Below are 19,746 nucleotides of genomic sequence, written 5' to 3'. Positions count from 1 at the left end.
ATATCTTTCTAAGGGTTGAGATCATCATTAGTTAGAAAGCACAAAGTGATGATGGGTTCAAGAGCTTGAAATGCCCACTGTTTTGCTAGGTTGGCTGTCAAGAACAAAGGATTTAAGTTTTGAGTTTATATTGTTTCATTCCATGTACAAAATTCGGTTTATCTGTCTGGAGATGACCTGGTATCACAGACCAGCTAATTAGAAAAAGAAATGAAACTAAGAGATGACAGAAAGAGAAAAAACAGAGGAACCAGAATAACAAACCACAGACCACAAACTTAAATGCCTTTGGAAGCCAGGCATGAAGTCTCATGCACGTATCAGGAGAAAGCCCACAGAAAATGGACATATCTGCCTCTTCACTTTAGCCAGTTTTATCCAGTTGTTCTTATGTAGGAGTGCATATTGGGGCTCTATGTTCTTCTAATGTTCCCAGAGAAACCAGAAGGCTGGGATTTACCTATGAAATTCCTCTGGTTTTAAGCACTATGTGAGCCAAACAGCACACTTGGCCTTTGATGGATGCCGAGGAGCTTGTGTCAGAGTGAGCTCCACTGGTCATACCCACGCCCAGTTTGGGTGATGCTGAGATAACACTTTTATCTTGGGCTTTAAAGGTGGTGGTGGAACAAGTTAGGAATAGAGGCTCTGAGAATGGTGGGATTTATTTTGCATGTGACAATGTAAAATTTGGAACTAAAGATCGGAATGCAATGGGATGAATGGTGGTGTCCCCACTCCAATTTCATACACTTAAATCCTAACCCCAGTGTGAATGTATGTCTTAAGAAGACACCTGGGAGTTATCTGACTCTTTTTTTTTTCAACCTGTGAGGGATAAAATATTCCTCTGTAACCAGGAAGAAAATTCTGCTAACAATCGGACTATGAGAGTATGCACCTTTAGCTCAGGGCTCTAGCTGCTAGAATGAAAATACATTGTTTAAGCCACCACACCTATGTTAATTTGTTATAGCAGACCATGTTAAGACAAATAAAATCACAATCAATTTTCATTTTTAAAGCAGCTAGAATCAAGAAACTATAAAATCTATGTAGAAAAATAAAAACGCAAGTTAATTGGGCTTTAAAAAGTAAATGATGAAGAGTAAAGAGGGGTTGCTTACTTTACCAGGTTCAGTGACACTATAGAGCATGAGCATCGAAAACAGTTCAATACGGCTATAAAATCAGACAAACATGTAGAAGAGACACACAAAGAAAACTCTGAGAATATTGAGCTCTCAATGGAAGTTTGATATCTGAGCAAAGAGGTACTGTATTAAGAATAAATATGGAAGCCATAGATTGGTTAGATTGTGTTGAGAAAATTCCTCAATACAGGAAAACATACAAACAGAGCCTTCCCTTGGTCATGTACAAATGCAACTACAGAAGTGTTAAGAGCTAAACGTAAGAGATGGAACTACACCAAGAGAGGTCAACAAGACCAAGCGATGGTGAAGGATTCTTTAAAACGCAGGAGTTGAAAACCCATTGACTTTTGATGCAATGAGTATCAAAACGTAAGGATTCCTGTTCAATTAAGAACAATGTGGAGAAAACAAGCAAGTGGGCAAATAACATAGTAGGGAGAAAAAGGATTTGCAAGTCTTAATAAGTTCAAGAATATGTATCAACAATAAATATGCAATTCCTATGAATGAATAAGAACAAGATAGAAAACCCATCAAAAATAGGCAAAGGCTGTGAACAGATATTTATGTAAAATAACATGAACGCATCTGATCTTTTATGAAAATATTTTCAAACTGCATGGAGAATAGGAGATATTCAATGAAGCAATGAGATGGAACCTTACACCCAGTGGATGTTTGAAAACTGGATGGTGACAAGCAGGAATGGAATTATTAGGAGGTGTGGCTTTATTTGGAATAGGTATGGCCTTGTTAGAGAAAGTGTGTCACTGTGGGGGCGGGCTTTGAGGTTTCCTATGCTCAAGACACTGCCCATTGTGTTAGTCAACTTCCTATTGCCTGCAAGATGTGGGACTACTCCAGCACCACTTCTGCCTGCATGCTGCCATGCTCCCTGTCATGATGATAATGGAATGAACCTCTGAACTGTAAGCAAGCCACCTATAAAATGTTTCCTTTATAAGAGTTGCCGTGGTCAGGATGTCTCTTCACAGTAATAGAAACCCTAACTAAGACATAGCCACACCTGGCAGGATCTCATAAGCATTTCCTACCAGGTAACCCACGGCCACCAGACTCTCCTAAAAATGAGAGAAAGTAACAGAAACCAAGAAGCAAAGTACCCACCCAGCAAAGACAAGATCAGATAATAATAGCACCTAGAATTCCAATCATCCCAAACCCAGATTCCTAGACTGCAGGAGGCTACAGGAGTACATAGTAGGTGACAAGTAGTGTTCAACAGGTCGACCCCCAGATGAATAACACTCTGTTGGGCAACCCTGTTAGGCAAAGTCCATGGGGTCACTGTTTGTGGAAATGGGTTGCTTTCTATCTGTAACTTTCTCATGTGCCACCACTCACCTCCCTAAAAAGAACAGCTGTAAGGTTCTTTCCACAGCCCATTGGTAGTGTGTTTTACATCTTTGGGCACACATATAGCTGTGAATGGTCAGAAAGATGATTTCTGCTTAAGCTGTATAATTCTGATAATACTAGAATACTTTTCATAACTAACACAGGAAGTAACAGTATTCTTAGTCACAAATACAGCTAATTTTAGATTTCAGAACAAATTCAGAACAGTCTAGCTGCCCCTGCAGAGAAAACACAAACATAAGTTCCAGGTGTTTATTGCTGAATCAAGGCCAAAACTGAAGCAACTTTGGTAGACACAAGCCCCTGCAGCAATTCTCTTTCTGCATGTACCCCAACCACTCAAGGTTCATCCAACTAACTGCTATTGTTAAGTCCTGAATTTCAATGTCATTCTCTGTCCGGGAAAGAGCTACATGCACGGCTAAGTGCTACTCACTGACCAGTCAGTGTGACATCTCTAGCCTGAGAAAAACTGTGTGACTTATCATGTATAATGAGAATGTGTTGGACCCTGAGAATGTAACATATAATTGTCCAGAGTCTGGCTGTGAGAGGGAGAAGGAGGAGAGAGAGAGAGAGAGAGAGAGAGAGAGAGAGAGAGAGAGAGAGAGAGAGAGAGAGAGAGAGGTGTGCAGAGGGAGCTGAGGAGAAAGGATGGGTAGCTAGACAGGAGAGAGAGAGCAAGAGAGATTTTCAGAAAGAGATTCTGAGATGTATGTCTCTGTAAAGATCTGAACAGAGGTGAAAGAGTGTGTGTGTGTGTGTGTGTGTGTGTGTGTGTGTGTGTGTGTGTGTGTGTGTGTGTGTTGAGAGAGCAGGAGATGTGTGCAGAGAGAGTTGGGTAGAAGTTGAGTAGCTTTGTAGAAGAGAGAGCTTGTGTAGCTATACAGAAAAGAGACATAGAGGAGAAATGTGTGCATAGAGGAGAGTGAGAGAATGAGTAAAGAGTGAGTGAATGATGTAAAAGTGTGTGTGTGTGTGTGTGTGTGTGTGTGTGTGTGTGTGAACGAGCTGTGTAAAAGACTTGCTGCTATGTAGAGGAGCGATGTGAAGAGGTGTGGAGGGAGTGTGCGAGTGTGTATTAGAGTGTGGGGGAGGTGTGCAGAGGGAGCTGAGGAGAAGGGATGAGTAGCTAGGCAGGGGAGAGAGCTAGAGAGATTTTCAGAGAGGATTTTTTAAGATGAAGTAAAAGAGAAAGTTACTATCAGAAAGTGTATGTTTCATTATTTTTTCCCCTCAGATAGAAAAAGTCTAGCCCTCACCACATTCATGCATTTTTTGCATACCCTGGTGCTGACTGGAGGCTGGACCTCCCAGTTAGCATTACTAGACATCACATAAACACACAATCAGTAATAACCAGAGCCCAGAAACTCTACCACAGTAGACCCTGAGAAATGCAACATAGATGAAGCACAAGACAAGAACTTCAAAATAACCTTTATGCATATATTTAAAAGGATATGAATACATCCATTAATAAATCTATGAAAACGCAAACTGAAATAAAATAAAGAACATAGTTCAAGACTTGCAAGTAAAAATGGAATCAATCAAAGAAACCCAAACTGAGAGATAAATGGAAAAGAAAAATGTAGGAACTCAAATGGGAACCCCAGAGGCAAACCTCACCAACAGAATGTAATTGGAAGAGAATCTCACCTATAGAAGACATGACAGAAAAAATGGATATAGTGATCAAAGAAAATGTTAAATCTAAAACATGCAGGAACTCTGGGACACTATGAAAAGAACAAGTCTAAGGATTAAGGGAATAAAGGAAGGAAAAGAAACACAGGTCAAAGGCACAGAAAATATCTTCAACAAAATGATAGAAGAAAATATCCCTAACCTAAAGAAGGGAGTACCTATCAAGACACAAGAAGCATACAGAATATTAAACAGATTAGACCAGAAAATCAATTCCTCACAGCACATGATAATCAAAATGCTAAAGATACAGAAAAAAAAATATTAAAAGCTGCAAGAGAAGAAGACCAAATAACAGGTAAAGGCAGAAAAACACCTGACTTCTCAATGGAGACTCTGAAGCCAGAAGGGCCTGAACAGATGTTCTACAAACTCTAAGAGACTACAGTTGCCAGACCTGAATACTATGCCCAGCAAAATTTTCAAGAACAATACATGGAGAAAGAAAAAAATCCCATGATAAAACCAAATTCAAGAAGTATCTATCTACAAATCCAGCCTTACAGAAAGTGCTAGAAAAAAAATTTCAACCTGAAGAGGTTAACCACACCCAAGAAAACACAAGGGATAAATAATATCAGAACAGCAAATCAAAAAAGAAAAGGAAAAACCCACATCTGTGGGAGCCCACAGAGACTCCCTAGTGTGGCCTTATTCCATCTTGGCTCAAGGTCAGAGAGCTTGTTTTGTCCCCCAAGGCTGCATAAAGGATGTTTTGGCCAAAGATTTGGTTACCAGGTCTTATACTTCAAGGCCTAGTTACAGGATGTTTTGCCATAAGGCATGGCTACTAGATGTTTTAAGAATTGAGGAAGTGCTTACACTTGTCTGTACTTTGTACCTTGAGCCATTTTGTCCTTGAGAGGGGGAGGTCTTTTGCCTCTCCCCTTTCTGGTGTATAAAAATCCCATGAGGAATAAATTCAGGGTGATTGTTGTATTGACCCAGAGCTCTCTCGATGCTACTCTGTGTCTCTTTTTCTTTGCATCTCTATTTTTCATATCTATTATTTCTCAATCCTCACTCCTCCCTTTAAGACTGTTTGATAGTCGGGCAGGACCTGACACACTGTAACAACAAAATAACAGGAATCAAACTCTGCTCATTGATAACTATCAACCTAAATGATTTCAATTCCCCAACAAAAACACACAGACTAACAATGGTGCAAAACAGGATCTATCCCTCAGCTGCATCCAAGAAACACACCTTAACATCCAGGATAGACATCACCTCAGGGTAAAAGGATGGAAAAATATATTCCAAGCAAATGGATCTAAGAAGCAAGCTGGTGTAGCCATCTTAATATCTGGCAAAATAGACTTCAAAACAAAACAAATCAGAAAAGATAGGGAAAGACACTACATACTCAAAGGATAAGTACACCAAGAGAATAATTGCAATTGTTTACATCTATGCATGAAACACAAGAACACGTGAGTTCATAAAAGAAACACTACCACAGTTGAAGTCACATATTGACCCGCATGTAGTGATACTCCACTCCTGCCAATAAATAATTTGTCCAGACAAAAACTAAACAGAGAAATGCTGGAGTTAGCTGACATCGTAAACCAAATGGACCTATCAGATACTTAGAAAACATTTCAGCCAAACACAAAAGAATATATTTTCTTCTCCGCATCTCATGGAACTTCCTCTAAAATTGATCACATACTCAGACACAAAGCAAGTTTCAAGAGAATTGTGACTACCATGGATTAAAGCTGGATATCAACAATAGAAACAACAAAAAACTTACAAATTCATGGAAACTGAACAACTCATTGCTGAGTGAAAAATGGATCAAGGCAATAATTAACAAATTAAAGACTTTTTAGAACTGAATAAAATGAAAACACGACATACCTATGCTGGTTAGTTTTATGTCAACTTGACACAAGGTATAGTCATCAGAGGGACCTCAACTGAGAAAATGCCTCCATATGATTAGGCTGTAGACAAGCCTATTTATACTTCCTTAATTAATGATTTATGGGGGAGGGCCCAGACTATTGTGGGTGGTGCCACCCTGGACTAGTGGTCCTGGGTTCTATAAGAAAGCAGGCTAAGTAAGCCAATAAGCAGCACCCTCCATGGCCTCTACATCAGCTCCGGCCTCCATGTTCCTGCCCTGTTTGAGTTCCTGTACTGACTTCCTCCAGTGATGAACAGTGATATGGAAGTATAAGCCAAATAAACCCTTTGCTCCCCAAAATGCTTTGGTCATGGTGTTTCATTTTAGCAATAGTAATCCTAACTAAGACAATACCTTACTTATGGGACATAATAAAAGGTGGTTCTAAGAGACAAGAGCATAGCACTAAGTGCCTACATTACAAAATTGGAGATCTCTATTAATAACTTAACAGCACACCTGAAAGCTGCATAACAAAAAGAAGAAATAACACCCAAAAGGAGTAGACAACAAGAAATAAACTTGTGAATGGAATCAATAAATAGAAACAATAAAAATACAAAGAATCAATGAACCAAAGAGTAGGTTCTTTAAGAAAAATCAGTATTATAGCCGGGCGGTGGTGGCGCACGCCCTTAATCCCAGCACTCGGGAGGCAGAGCCAGGCGGATCTCTGTGAGTTCGAGGCCAGCCTGGGCTACCAAGTGAGTCCCAGGAAAGGCGCAAAGCTACACAGAGAAACCCTGTCTCGAAAAACCTAAAAAAAAGAAAAAAAGAAAAAAGAAAAATCAGTATTGATAGACCCTTATCCAAATTATCTAAAAGGCATAGTGAGAAGATCCAAATTAACAGAATTAGAGATGAAAGGGGAGCATTACACTGAGTGTCTTAGCTAGGATTACCATTACTGTGGTGATACACCATGACTAAAAGCAACTTGGGGAGTAAAGAGTTTATTTCACTCAGAGCTCCATATAACAGTTCATCATCAAAAGCAGTGAGGGCAGGAACTCATGCAGAGCAGGAACCTGGAGCCAAGAGCTGATGCAGAAGCTGTGCAGGAGTACTGCTTAGGACGGCTTGCTCAACCTGCTTTCTTATAGAGCCCAGGACCACCAGCCCAGGTGGTACCACCCACAATGGGCTGGGCCCTCCTCCTTCGGTCACTAATTAAAATATGTCCTACAGGCTTGCCTGCAGCCTAATCTTATGGAGGCATTTTCTTAATTGAGATTCCCTTCTCTCAGATCATTAGCTTGTGTCACGTTGACATAAAACTAGCCAACACAATGAGGAAATCCAGAGAGTCATAAGGACATACTTTAAAAATCTGTACTCCACCAAATAGGAAAACCTAAAAGAAATGGATCATTTTCTTGATATATATCACCAACAAAGTTAAATCAAGATCAGATAAGCAATTTAAATAGACCTATAATGCCTAGTGAAATAGAAGCAGCAATTTAAAGTCCCCTAACCCAATAAAGCCCAAGACCAGGTTTCAACATAGAATTCTACGAGACCTTCAAAGCAGAGTGAACACCAATACTCCTCAAACTATTCCACAAAACACAAACAAAAGGGACATTGCCCAATTCTCTTTACAAGGCCACAATTGCCCTGATATGAACATCATCACATAACGATGTTCTCACACACATCTCAACAAAGAAAGAGAACGACAGACCAATTTCCCTTATGAACACAGATGTAAAAATTCTCAATAAAATACTTGCAAACTGAATACAAGAATTCATGAAAAAGATCATCCACTATGATCAAGTAGGCTTCATTTCAGAGATACAATAATAGTTTAACTTATGTAAATCATAAGCATAATCCACTATATAAACAGACTGAAAAACAAAAACCACATGATCATCTCTAGAGGCAGAAAAATCCTTTGACAAAATCTAACAGTCCCTCTTGATAAAAGTCCTAGAAACATTAGAGAAACAAGGAACATACATAAACATAATAAAGGCAGTTTACAGCAAGCCCATAGGCAATATCAATCTAATTGGAAAAAAATTCAAAGAATTTTCACTTAAATTAGAAACAAGACAAGGTTTTCTATTCTCTCCATACCTATCCAAGTCTTAGCTAGAGCAGTAAGACAACTGAAGGAGATCAAGGGGGTACAAACAGGAAAGGAAGAAGTCAAAGTATCTTTAATTGCAGATAATATGGTAGTATACCTAAATGACCCTTAAAAATCTACTAGAAAACTCCTACAGCTGATAAACACTTTCAGCAAAGTAGCAGAATGCGAAATTAACACACAAAAATAGTATCCCTCCTATATACACATGACAACCTCACTGAAAAAGAAATTAGGGAAACCTGCGATCTACCATGATGACTTTCGTGCATACATAACACCCTGGTGAAATAGTAGTACAAAGCTTATGGGAGTAACCAACCAAGATGTGATTTGATTAAGGGTCATTCCATGAGATGTAACCCATACCCAACATGAGACTAGACAGAGGTCAGGCACCTAGGGGAAAATCAAACACTACTACTCTGCAAACAGAAAGTAGCCATAAAATGACTCCTAATGTCATTCTGCTATACTCATAGATCAGTGCCTTGTTCAGCCATCATCAGAGAAGCTTCCTCTTGCAGCAGATGGCAAAATACAGACACCCACAACCAGACAATGTGCAGAGAATGAGAGACCTTGGAACACTCAACTCTAGAGCATATATCTCCATCAAATCCCTCCCCTCAGGGCTCAGAAGAAGTATAAAGAGTATGAGAGCCAGAGGGGATGGGAGACACCAAGAAAACAAGACCTTCTAAACACCAGGACCAATTAAATATTAACTCACAAAGACTGTGGCAGTATGCATAAGGCCTGCATGGATCTGTACCAGAGGAGAAGTGGACACATGCCCTATCCCTAACCCAGAAGCTAGCTCCAGTTAACCACTTGCCAATGACAAATTGGTTTCTCCACCAGAGATAACTGGGAAAACAAACCACTCTTGAGAATAGGCCTAATGCCCGGTAGTAGATGGTCAACGCAAAGTGAACTCTGGGGCATCTTAGGAAGTTCTTTGTCTCATTATGTTGTGTCAGGGCATTTTTAACCTTACAGGTCCTTTGCAAATATATTATGGATTCTGATTTTGTGTTTTTATGGGATTCCTGTGTCTGTGAACATGTGTGTCTCTGTATCTATATGTGCTTCTCATGCTTTTTCTCTTTACTTTTCTTTTTATTTTATTTTATTTTTAATTTTCTTTTATTAACTTTTTCATTTATTTTACATACAGTTCCCCTCCTCTCCTCTCCTCCAGTTCCCTCATCATCACCACCTGACTCCTGTCTCCTCCACTCCCCATCCACTCCTCCATCTCCATTCATAAGGGGCAGGCCTCCCACAGACTTGAACAAAGCATGGCACATCAAGTTGAGGCAGGACTGAGCTCCTCCCTCTGCATAAAGGCTGGGCAAAGTAATCCAGCATGGGGAACAGGTTTCCAAAAGCCAGCTAAGCACCAGGGACAGGTCCTGATCTCACTGCTAGGAGCCTTACAAACACAGCAAGCTACACAACTGTCACACACATGCAGAGGGCCTAGGTCAGTCTCATGCAAGCTCCCTCTTTGTTGATCCAGGGTCCATGTGCTCCCACCAGCTCAGGTCAACTGTGGGTTCCTCTGTCATAAACTTGACCCCCCTGGTTCATACAATCCCTCCTCCCTTTCTTCAGGAGGACTCCTGGAGCTCGGCCCAGTGCTTGGCTGTAGATCTCTGCATCTGCTTCCATCAGTTACTGAAGAGTGTATTTCTGATGACAGTTAGAGCAGTCACCAATCTGATTACAGGAGGAGGCCAGTTCAGGCACCCTCTCCACTATTGCTAGGAGTCTTAGCTGGGGTCATCCTAGTGGATTCCTGGGGTTCTCCCTGACCCCAAAATGCACCCCCCCCCCATCAAGATGTCTCTTTCATTACTCTCCCCCATTCCACTGGGGGAATGGAAACTGAAGTCAGAATATATTGTATGAAAAAAAAATCTATTCCCAATAAAAGAATGATGTAATAATGCATCCCAAGTAGTAGTTATAGGAGATAAATTAAGTGAACATGGAAAGGCTGGTCAAAAAATAAGAAATCAGGTGTGTTATCAAAATACTATAGAAATCAAAACCAGATGAGAAATGATGTTGTACATTCCTCACATGTTCAAACATTCAGAAACACAGATGAAACCAAGTGGCTAACCTAACAAGTGTTTATTGAAAACATGTTCTTAGATTGTTTTAAACACATTGACTAATGCACTAATTGAACTCTGAAAACTCATACACCTATCTCCACTATCTCATGGGAGAAACTGAGGCATGGAGATACAGAGAGTGGGTGTGAGGTGTGGGTTCAAATGTGTGCACTCTGACTCCAGAGCTAATGGTCTCTTTTTCTTGTGGACTGTCTATGGAGAGAAGACAGAACACTGATGAGAACTGTGTGTTGTGGGTGCAGTATTTTAACTCCCCCACCTTGCATCTAAAGAACTTAAAAGACTTTCAATACAGAATTTCCTTTACTCCTTACAACTTCAGGTCAAGGGGCTTATGAAACTTGAAAGAGCAGATAACTTGTACATTCATTCCTTTTTTACTCTAAATTCTGAAATCTTAATATGTAATTTTATATTCCCAATGCCAAAAGACCCACTCAAGCATGTGATTATCTGTGTAAAAAGGAAACACATATTTTTCACTTTTCTAGGACAATGCAACTACATATAACAACACTATTTTTAACACAGAATAGATCCTTTTAGTAGGCACCTATTAAGACGTAGGTTTTAACAAGCAAATTGTGGTTTCTATGTTTGCACATAAAATACTAACACTCCCTACTAAGTAAGAATATTGTTAAAAGTAAATAACACATCTTTAGCCATTGAGACTAAAACTATAACGGGAACTTCGTAATGATATTTACAACTATAACAGTTAAAGAAAAATAAAAACAGTAAAATGCAGAGTAACCTTACAGTAGAATGCTTCCAGAAACGAATAATTTCTTTGACATTTTTTGCAGGGTGGAGGAAAAAGTAGTCTCTCCATTCATCCCAGTCTATCGTCATTGACCCGTCGCTATCCATGCTGAAATACAATTTTAAATGGCGTTTGTAAGACTTGCAGCAGCACTGTTACTCATATTACTCAAACACTTCTGGGATGTTTGTTACCGAAGTCCCTCCATTGGATTTTATCAGTATCACTGTATTTTCATTTTTCCTTTTTAAGGAATAGACTGTCTTTTAGAGCAACGTCAGATTTTGCGAGAAATGGAGAGGATGATATAGACAGCTCCCGTATACCGCCATACCTATGTTCTCCTATTGGTTACGTCTTACATGATTGTGGTTTATTTGTTACAGTCATGACTAATGGCTGACACATTATTCATAACTGAAGTTTATACTTTATTCAGACATCCTTCATTTTAAACGAATGTTCTTTTAGCCTCGGTGTCACACTGAGATATAACAATCTATTCAGTTATCATGCTTCCTTAAGCTCTTCCCTCCTATGGCAGTTTCCCGACTTTTCTTATTTTTAACAATGTTGACATTCCCAAAGAGCACTGAAGATCAGGGACTAGAGAGACAGCCCAGCATGTAAAATGCTTGCCTGGCAACCACGAAGATTTGAGTTCAGTCCCCAGAACCCATGCAAAAATAAGCCAGGCACGCTGCGGAAGCAGAAACTAGAAGGTCCCCCTGGCTCACTGGCCAGCCAGCCTTGCATATGCAGGATGTTCTAGCCACTGGAAGACCCCATCTCAGCAAAGGAAAACAAGCAAACAAACAGAAAGGTGGATGGAGTCTATGGAACCTGAGCTGGCTTACGCGTGCACATACACACATAAGCAGGAGGACACACACGGGGACGGACGGACGGACACACACGCACACGCACATGCACATGCACACACGAGTACTGATCAGATGTTTTGTAGACTGTCCCTTCACTGGAATCCACTATATCTTGCTTTTTTAATTGTTTATTTGAATGTAATTTCCACATGTTCCTTGTATTTCTTGAAGAGAGAGATTATTTTAAAGTCATATGCATATCTCTAGCATTATTACAACTGTTAGAAAAATGGATTGCCACTACCAAAGATGTTATGGTTCTGACTGAGCAGGGACCAAATAGTGGACTTTTAGGAAATGGTTCTACTAGAAACATGAGATCAGACATGTTCCAGACATAAATGCACAACTGAAACTCCAAATTGCAGTTTAGTTATGTTAGCTGATTTATGTTAGCTGATCCCGAGACTGACGCAGCCTCTTCTAATTCAGTACCCCACTATCTTCTGTTGTACCAAAAAATAAATGACCAGTGAATGATTTCACCTCGTAAAAAAATCATTTACTCTTTAAAAATGGAATGAGGTAGATCTCTCTCTCCCATGTTTCTAGAGCTTCTTAAAAACTCGCATTTAATAGTTGATAAAATATTCCTCTGGATTGTACAAGAAGGGAGGCGGGGACACTGACAGACACGATGGATGGCTAGTCGGACTTGGCTTCTTCCTCTTCTGCTTCGGAGGCTGGACTCTGGCTTTCTGTCTCACCACTTTCCACAGGCAGATCTGTATTTGCTGGTCAGCCACTTGAGCCTGCTTGTCCCTTGCTCCCCTCTCCCCTTTCGTTTGCACTTTTTGTGCCTGGTGATTTATCGCCATCAGAGGCCTTTTCTGGCTTCGGGCCCTCCTTCAGGTCCACTCGTGGGTTTGACCGACAGCCTGGCAGGGCGGCCCTGGGCTCCACCTTCGCTGCCTGTCTGTACTGTGCTGTGCTAACCTTCCTTGGCCACTCTGGCAGCGCCTCCCAGAGTCAGTGGAGAACACAGCTCCCAGAGCTGGAGGTGAATTACCTCTGCCATGTTAAAAAGCTGAAATGGGCGTATAGACAATTATATAAAAAAGTTTTAAAAAATAAAGTCTTTAAAGAGACAGTAAAAGTAATATAAAAAAAGTAAGCCACATAAAGACGGAAATCACACACAAAGTCTGGATTATATTGTCTTTGGGATTTTAAACTGCAGAAAGACATTTGATTGTAAAGGCTACTAAATTAAACCAATATATATATATATATATATATATATATATATATATATATATATATATATATATATTTTAAAGGTATCTTGACTTCAAAATTTGTGTCTAAGGATACATTGCTTTCATAAAGAGGTTCTGTGTTTGTTTCCACAGAAGATGAGAACCTGTAGATTGCTTCCAAACTAATACAGTTTGACCAGCCAAGATCCCCTGAAAGATCTCTGATGACACCATGGCCCAGATGATCCAACATCCAAAATCAGCTTCAAAATAACTGGCTAAGGCAATCTATCTTCAAAGACTGCAGCCAAGATTTAACTATAATTCTTAATTTTCTCAGGATCCCCATAAGATTACCAGCAAAAAGTAGTATGAGACGCTACACACAAGTTCCCAAAATATTTTTTATAAATGTTTATTTTTATTTAAAGGGGGTTGATTATAAATACAATCTCTTTCTAAAAATAAAAAGGGGATATTATAGATATGATAGGATGAAAAGGTAGATTATTAAATGTACTTTTAAAGAGCAACAACTTGTTTAAAATGTTTTACATTGCTATAGATTTTAGTTTATTACAAATTTAAAGTCAATTTTGTTATACTATATGTATATTTCTACTCTTGTTTAAGGTACTATGTTTATGCAATTCATTTAAAATTATAAAATATAATTAAAAACAAATTAATAGTCATCTATGATAATCACACTTATAGTCATGTTACTTAAGTTTTTTAGGTATACATAGATATATTTCAATTAGGTAGGTAATCTTCACATACCTCAAAGACTTACAAAATATAACATTTAAAATGTTTTAACAACTTAGACTTTCTGGACAGTGAGACATGTCTGCTCCTGGCAGCACTGATTTACTTCAAAGAAAAAGATAGGCATTGAGGACACTCTATGTGGGGATTATCTTCTTCTTGACAAAAATAGCCAGTTGGTCAAGAAACTGCTCTTGCCTGGACTGCTGATAATGTTATATAAACTAAACAAGCAAGCCCCATAGGAAGGTGGCCACTAAACTTTACAAGGCAAAATGGTTCTTCAGGTTCCTGCTTTGCAGAGGAGACTGCCAAATATTCTATAGGACACAGTGTAACTGAAAGTTTTTCTGTGCCCCAGCTGGCAGACAGCTGGGACAAATCTCTCTCATCTGCCAGTCCTGCAGCCACTCAAACCCAAGTAAACACACAGAGGCTTATATGAACTAAAACTGCTTGGCTATTAGCTCAGACTTATTATTGACTAGCTTATTATTGACTAAAAAAAACTCTAGGCCTATTGGCTAAAAATGGATGCCCCAACATTACAGAGGAACTGTAGATGACTGTCCAGGCAGCCAGCTGTCTCTGTCATTTTCAGAATTTTGGAAGTTGCTTACAATGCATTTCCTGTTTACTTAGGTAATATTATATCCTTCTAAGGTCTTTGAAACCTTAAACTCACAAATATAGGATAAAATATTTCCTTTAATTTTGCCAAATACAAATAGATTAGATATTGCAACTGTAATTCTTGCTTGATAAATGTTTATTATATATAATTTTACTATATTAAAGCTAAAACCTTCCTTTTTGATTAGACAGAAAAGGGGAAATGCTGTGGGATGTCATTCTGTATGCTGTGAATATATGTGTTCCCATTGGTTAATAAATAAGCTGCTTTGGCCTATGGCAAGGCAGCTTAGAGGCAGGTGGGAAATCCAAGGAGAGAGAAAGGAAAGAGAGTCACAGAGTCTAGAAGATACCAGCTGCTGCTGAAGGAACAACCTGCCAGCAGACTGGTAAGCCACAGAACATGTGGCAAAACATAGATTAACAGAAATGGGTTAATTTGAGATATAAGAGCTAGCTAGCAAGATGCCTGCCATAGGCCATGAAATTGGTAATTAATATAAGCTTCTGAGTAATTATTTTATAAGCGGCTGTGGGACTGTGGACTAGATGGGACCAGAGGAATGTGGGACCATGGGGCCAGGTAGGACTGGAAAACTTTCCGACTATAGCACATGTGTTAAGAATTGACATGTCTGTGCAATGCTCCTCAATCAATAAAATCTCAGTTGTGAAAAAAAGAATGATAAAAAAAACTTGTCAATATATTTGAAACTTAGGTGAAACTAATAAATTCCTGGAAATATTATTTATTGGTACATTAATTACCATAATAATGGGTTTCATTATGAAATTTTCATATATGTACCTGTCTTTAGATCATAATTTGCTTCCCCTTTATACTTTCTTATTCCCCTCCAAACTTCCTCTGATCTCTTCCCAAGGAGGAACTTTCATTTCCATGTTGTGTGTATTGTGTTCACATGTGTGTGTGAACACGCTGTGTGTGTGTGTGTGTGTGTGTGTGTGTGTGTGTGTGTGTGTGTGTAACCCAATGTGCTTAGTTAGATTTGCTTACAGGAACATGAGTGAGGATTTGCTTAATGGAGCATGGGCACCTGACCAGTGACTGTACCACTGAAGAAAATGTCTCCCCTCCCATCAACCAGCAATTACATATAACCCCATGAGTTCCCCTCATTCCATGACAGGATACTGATGAGCCCAAATTGGTGAAATCTTATACAGAAAATCACAGATGCTGTGAGTTAAGAGTGCAAACACCATACCACACCCTAAGTCATGTTCCATACAACTTCTACAGTGATCCCTCCAGCACTGTTCTTTTTTGCTCCGTATTGCCTTGGCTACACGGGGTCTTTTAGGTGCCTATATAAGTTTTAATATTCTTTTATTTCTATGGAAAATGGTGTTAGGTATTTCTGACAGGAATTAGGCTGAATCTGTAGATTGCTTTTCATAGGGCACACATGGACACATACACAAATACAGCTTTAAAAACACAACTTTTTAAAACTGACTGAAGAAGGACTGCAAAGTATGAATGGTTCTGTAAGTGATAGTGAAATTTAATTAGAATCCCCCCACATAGAAAACACAGGGCTCAACTAGTTTTGTGTAGTTCTTTTAAACTCTTAAGAAATAAAGAACTGTAGTGACTAATATTAACTCAACTGAATACCTAGGAGACAAGCCTCCAGGCTCACCTGTGCGAGACTGTCTAGGTTAGCCTCTGAGATTGTCTGTGAGGGGTTATCATGATTATGTTAATTGATGGGAAGACCTACCTGTGGTGATATATTGTGTACCCTAATAAACTTTGCCTGAAGATCAGAGAACAGAACAAGGCACTAGAGTAAACATAGAGGCCAGGCAGTGGTGGCACACACCTTTGATCCCAGTACTTTAATCCTAGGAAATGATGGCTGGGCAGAGAAAGGTATATAAGGTGTGAGGAGACAGGAACTAAAGGCTTTCCGGCAGAAGTGTCCCTTTCAGCTAGAGGCCTTTTCAGCTGAGGAAGCTCATTTGACTAGAGGCCTGTTGGCTGAAGCTCTTTCAGGCTGAGGAGTTTGTGAAGTAAGAGGTGGTGGCTGTGGCTTGCTCTGCTTCTCTGATCTTCAGGCAAAGTTTATCAAGGTACACAATGTATCACCACACCTGCCTATCGTGAGCAGCTCCATTCTTCCTGGACTGTATAAAATGCAGAAAAGTGAGCTGAGTACAGGTGTACATGAGTTAGCTCATGGCTCTCTGCTCTCGACTATGGATGTAATGTGACCCGCTGCTGGAACTGAGAGTCAGATAAACATTTGTCCTTTAAGTTGCTTAGGTCAAGTTATTCTATCACAGCAACAGGAAACATAACTAGGACAATAATCCAATTCTATTCTATGTTTTACAAGAAGATCCCCCAACACATTCCAGGTCAGTATACCCTAAATAGCAAAATTAAGAGCGTCAGCACAGAAAGGCTGATCTGGACAGCCTCTCTTATGAAAACAATTGCAAAAATCAGGAACAAATTTTAGCAAATTGCATACATCATGTGTGTGTGCGTGCACATGCACATGCATTCAATTTGCATGCATGTGAAGGCAAGAGGCCAATCTCTGATGTCATTCCTCAGGAGTCATCTACCTCATTGGCTTTTTTTTTTTTAAGTTAAGATCCCTCACTGAGATCTGGGATGTCTTGGTTTGGTTTCTATTGCTGTTATGAGGCCATGACCAAAAGCAACTTGAGGAGAAAAGGGTTTATTTCATCCTACAGTTTATAGTCCATCATATAGGAAACTCAAAGCAGAAGCTCAGGACAGGATCATGGAAGCAGGAACTGAAGCAGAGGCCATAGAGGAACACTGCTTACTGGTTTGTTCCCCATGGCTTGATCACTGGTTTCTTATACAACCCAGGACCACCTTACCCAGGGGTTGTGCCCCCTGAGTAGGCTGAATCTTCCTTCATCAGTCATTAACCAAGAAAATGTCCCCAGAGACCTGCCTATAGGCAATATGATGGAGGTATTTTCTCAGTTGAGATTCCTCTTCCCAGATAACTTTAGTTTGTGTCAAGTTCACACACACACACACACACACACACACACACACACACACACACACACCAGAACACAGGACTCGCTGACTAGGCTGGGTTGGCTGGCTAATGGGTCCAAGGAATTAATCTGTCTCCACATTCCCAAGCATGCCACCACCCTAGATTTTATGTGGCTGCTGGGGATCGAACTCAAGACTCATGCTTCACAACAAGCACTTAACCAACTCCCCAGACCCCATGCAGAAAAAAAATTCAATGTGTTTACCAGAAGTATGAATGCAGATGAATTAATAAAGCCAAAACTGAATAATATACTGCACTTACAGGCTCAAGAAATATATGTTCAATCATCTTATAAATGTAAACAAACCCATTTGAATTTTAAAACAATCTCTCTATAAAATGAGAGACGGAGCTTGAAATGTCACATGTATAGCAATTAGTTTCTGGCATAGACCATAAAACACAAAACTAATTTAAAAAAAAAAAACAGGAGCACAGGCTGACCTTCTCAGGATGTCGTTTGCCTGAGTGGGAGAAATGTGGATTCCCAATGATTTCACGGCATCAATTACTTCTGAAGCATCTATTATTCCTTTAAAAAGTGAAAAATACGAAGATAAGTATCTGAAAAGATGACAAAGCAAAATATGCTTAGAATGCAACTATATTTGATTTAAAAGTCTGTGTTTTGCTGGGTCTTTACTCCCAAATTCATAACTCAAAGCCTAAGAACTCCAAAAGGTTGGCACCAAGTTTACATTCAGTAGAAAAGTCTCTTTAAATTGAGACAAGTTTTACTTAGTTATTTATCTAATTAATTGTGAACATTCATATTTCAGGACAGAAGTATTTATGAATATAATAGCTCATGGCCCAGACATCACTTAGGATATTAAATATCACAAGCACACTGCATTACTCTAAACTCCAATTTCTAAACTTCAAATCACATCTGGCCCCACAGATCACAACACCTTTGACTATTATACCTACTGAAAAGAACTGAAAAAGTTGGTGCCAAAGACCTGATTCAGGGGACAAGAATAAAGGACTGTTTATAAAGCAAGCTTCCAAAGATCCAACACCCTTAGAGAACCAAGCTCTTTGAACAGAATCATGTACTGTGCTAAATAATTCAAATATGTGAATGTATATATAATATATATAATTAAATTATATTATGTATATATTGTATATAATTAAATATATGTATATATACATATATATATAATGAAAAATTTCCCTCTTGCTGAGCAGGCCTTAAGTCCAATAAGAGAGCTGTTGGTTTTTACCAAGGTATGTATATGTATGTATATATACATATATATTCCTACTATACAGTTCACTTGCATGTTGCTAGATGTTGTGAAGGGAAAATTCTAAAAATCCATAGTCTCCTCAAACTCTAAAACACAAATATAACACGTATCATTTTCCAAATCCAAAAATAAAGTCAGATTCTTTTCTTTTTACTTTTATTATATCTTTCTCTATTTTTTAAGACTGTAATGGGATTACATAATTTCCCCCTTCCTTTTCCTCCTTCCAACCCTTCCCATATACCCTCCCCTGCTCTCTCAAATGGCTTCTTTTTAATTGTTGTGATATATGTGTGTGTATGTCAATATGTTTATATTCTTAAATATGTAAATACACCCTGATTAGTCCACATAGTGTTACTTGTATGTACATGTTTTAAGGCTCATCATTTGTTCCTGGATAACCAAGAGGTATACCCTTCCCTGGGGAAGACATTTATCTTGCTCTCAGAATTCCTTAGCTGCCTGTCGCTCTTTGCCTGAAGTTGAAGTTTCTTGAGCTTTCCTCCTTCCACATTAGTACATCTATTGGAGTCGTCCTTGTTCGGGTCTTGTTTAGGCAGCCATGTTGGTGAGACTCAGTAGATGTAACTTTCTCCCTCTCTTCAATAATGACCCCTGGACCTTAAGTGCAGGAGTTGTGTTGGAGATGAGATCAGTTGGAACTTGGCTCCACAGCTCTGCATTTTGATCAGTTGTGATCTTCTAGAATGGTCTCCATCTGTTGCAAAGAGAAAT

At 39.2% G+C, this 19,746-nt stretch overlaps 1 protein-coding gene across 4 annotated transcripts in view; it reads right to left on the bottom strand.

Annotated features, from left to right (window-relative positions):
- LOC102918984 (mitochondrial adenyl nucleotide antiporter SLC25A24-like) overlaps nucleotides 1–19,746 on the bottom strand; it is a 62,697-nt gene that overhangs the window by 24,607 nt on the left and 18,344 nt on the right. For all 4 annotated transcript variants that reach the window (XM_042279757.2, XM_015998115.3, XM_042279759.2 and 1 more), the window contains exons 3-4: nucleotides 18,194–18,281; nucleotides 11,179–11,290 (exon numbers count right to left, since the gene is read on the bottom strand). In XM_042279757.2, coding sequence (XP_042135691.1) covers nucleotides 11,179–11,290; nucleotides 18,194–18,281 — 200 coding nt within the window. The remainder of the gene's footprint in view (nucleotides 1–11,178; nucleotides 11,291–18,193; nucleotides 18,282–19,746) is intronic.

This window comes from Peromyscus maniculatus, chromosome 6, assembly GCF_049852395.1.
Source record: "Peromyscus maniculatus bairdii isolate BWxNUB_F1_BW_parent chromosome 6, HU_Pman_BW_mat_3.1, whole genome shotgun sequence".
NCBI lineage: Eukaryota > Metazoa > Chordata > Mammalia > Rodentia > Cricetidae > Peromyscus > Peromyscus maniculatus.
This window is presented reverse-complemented; position numbering and strand designations above follow the sequence as displayed.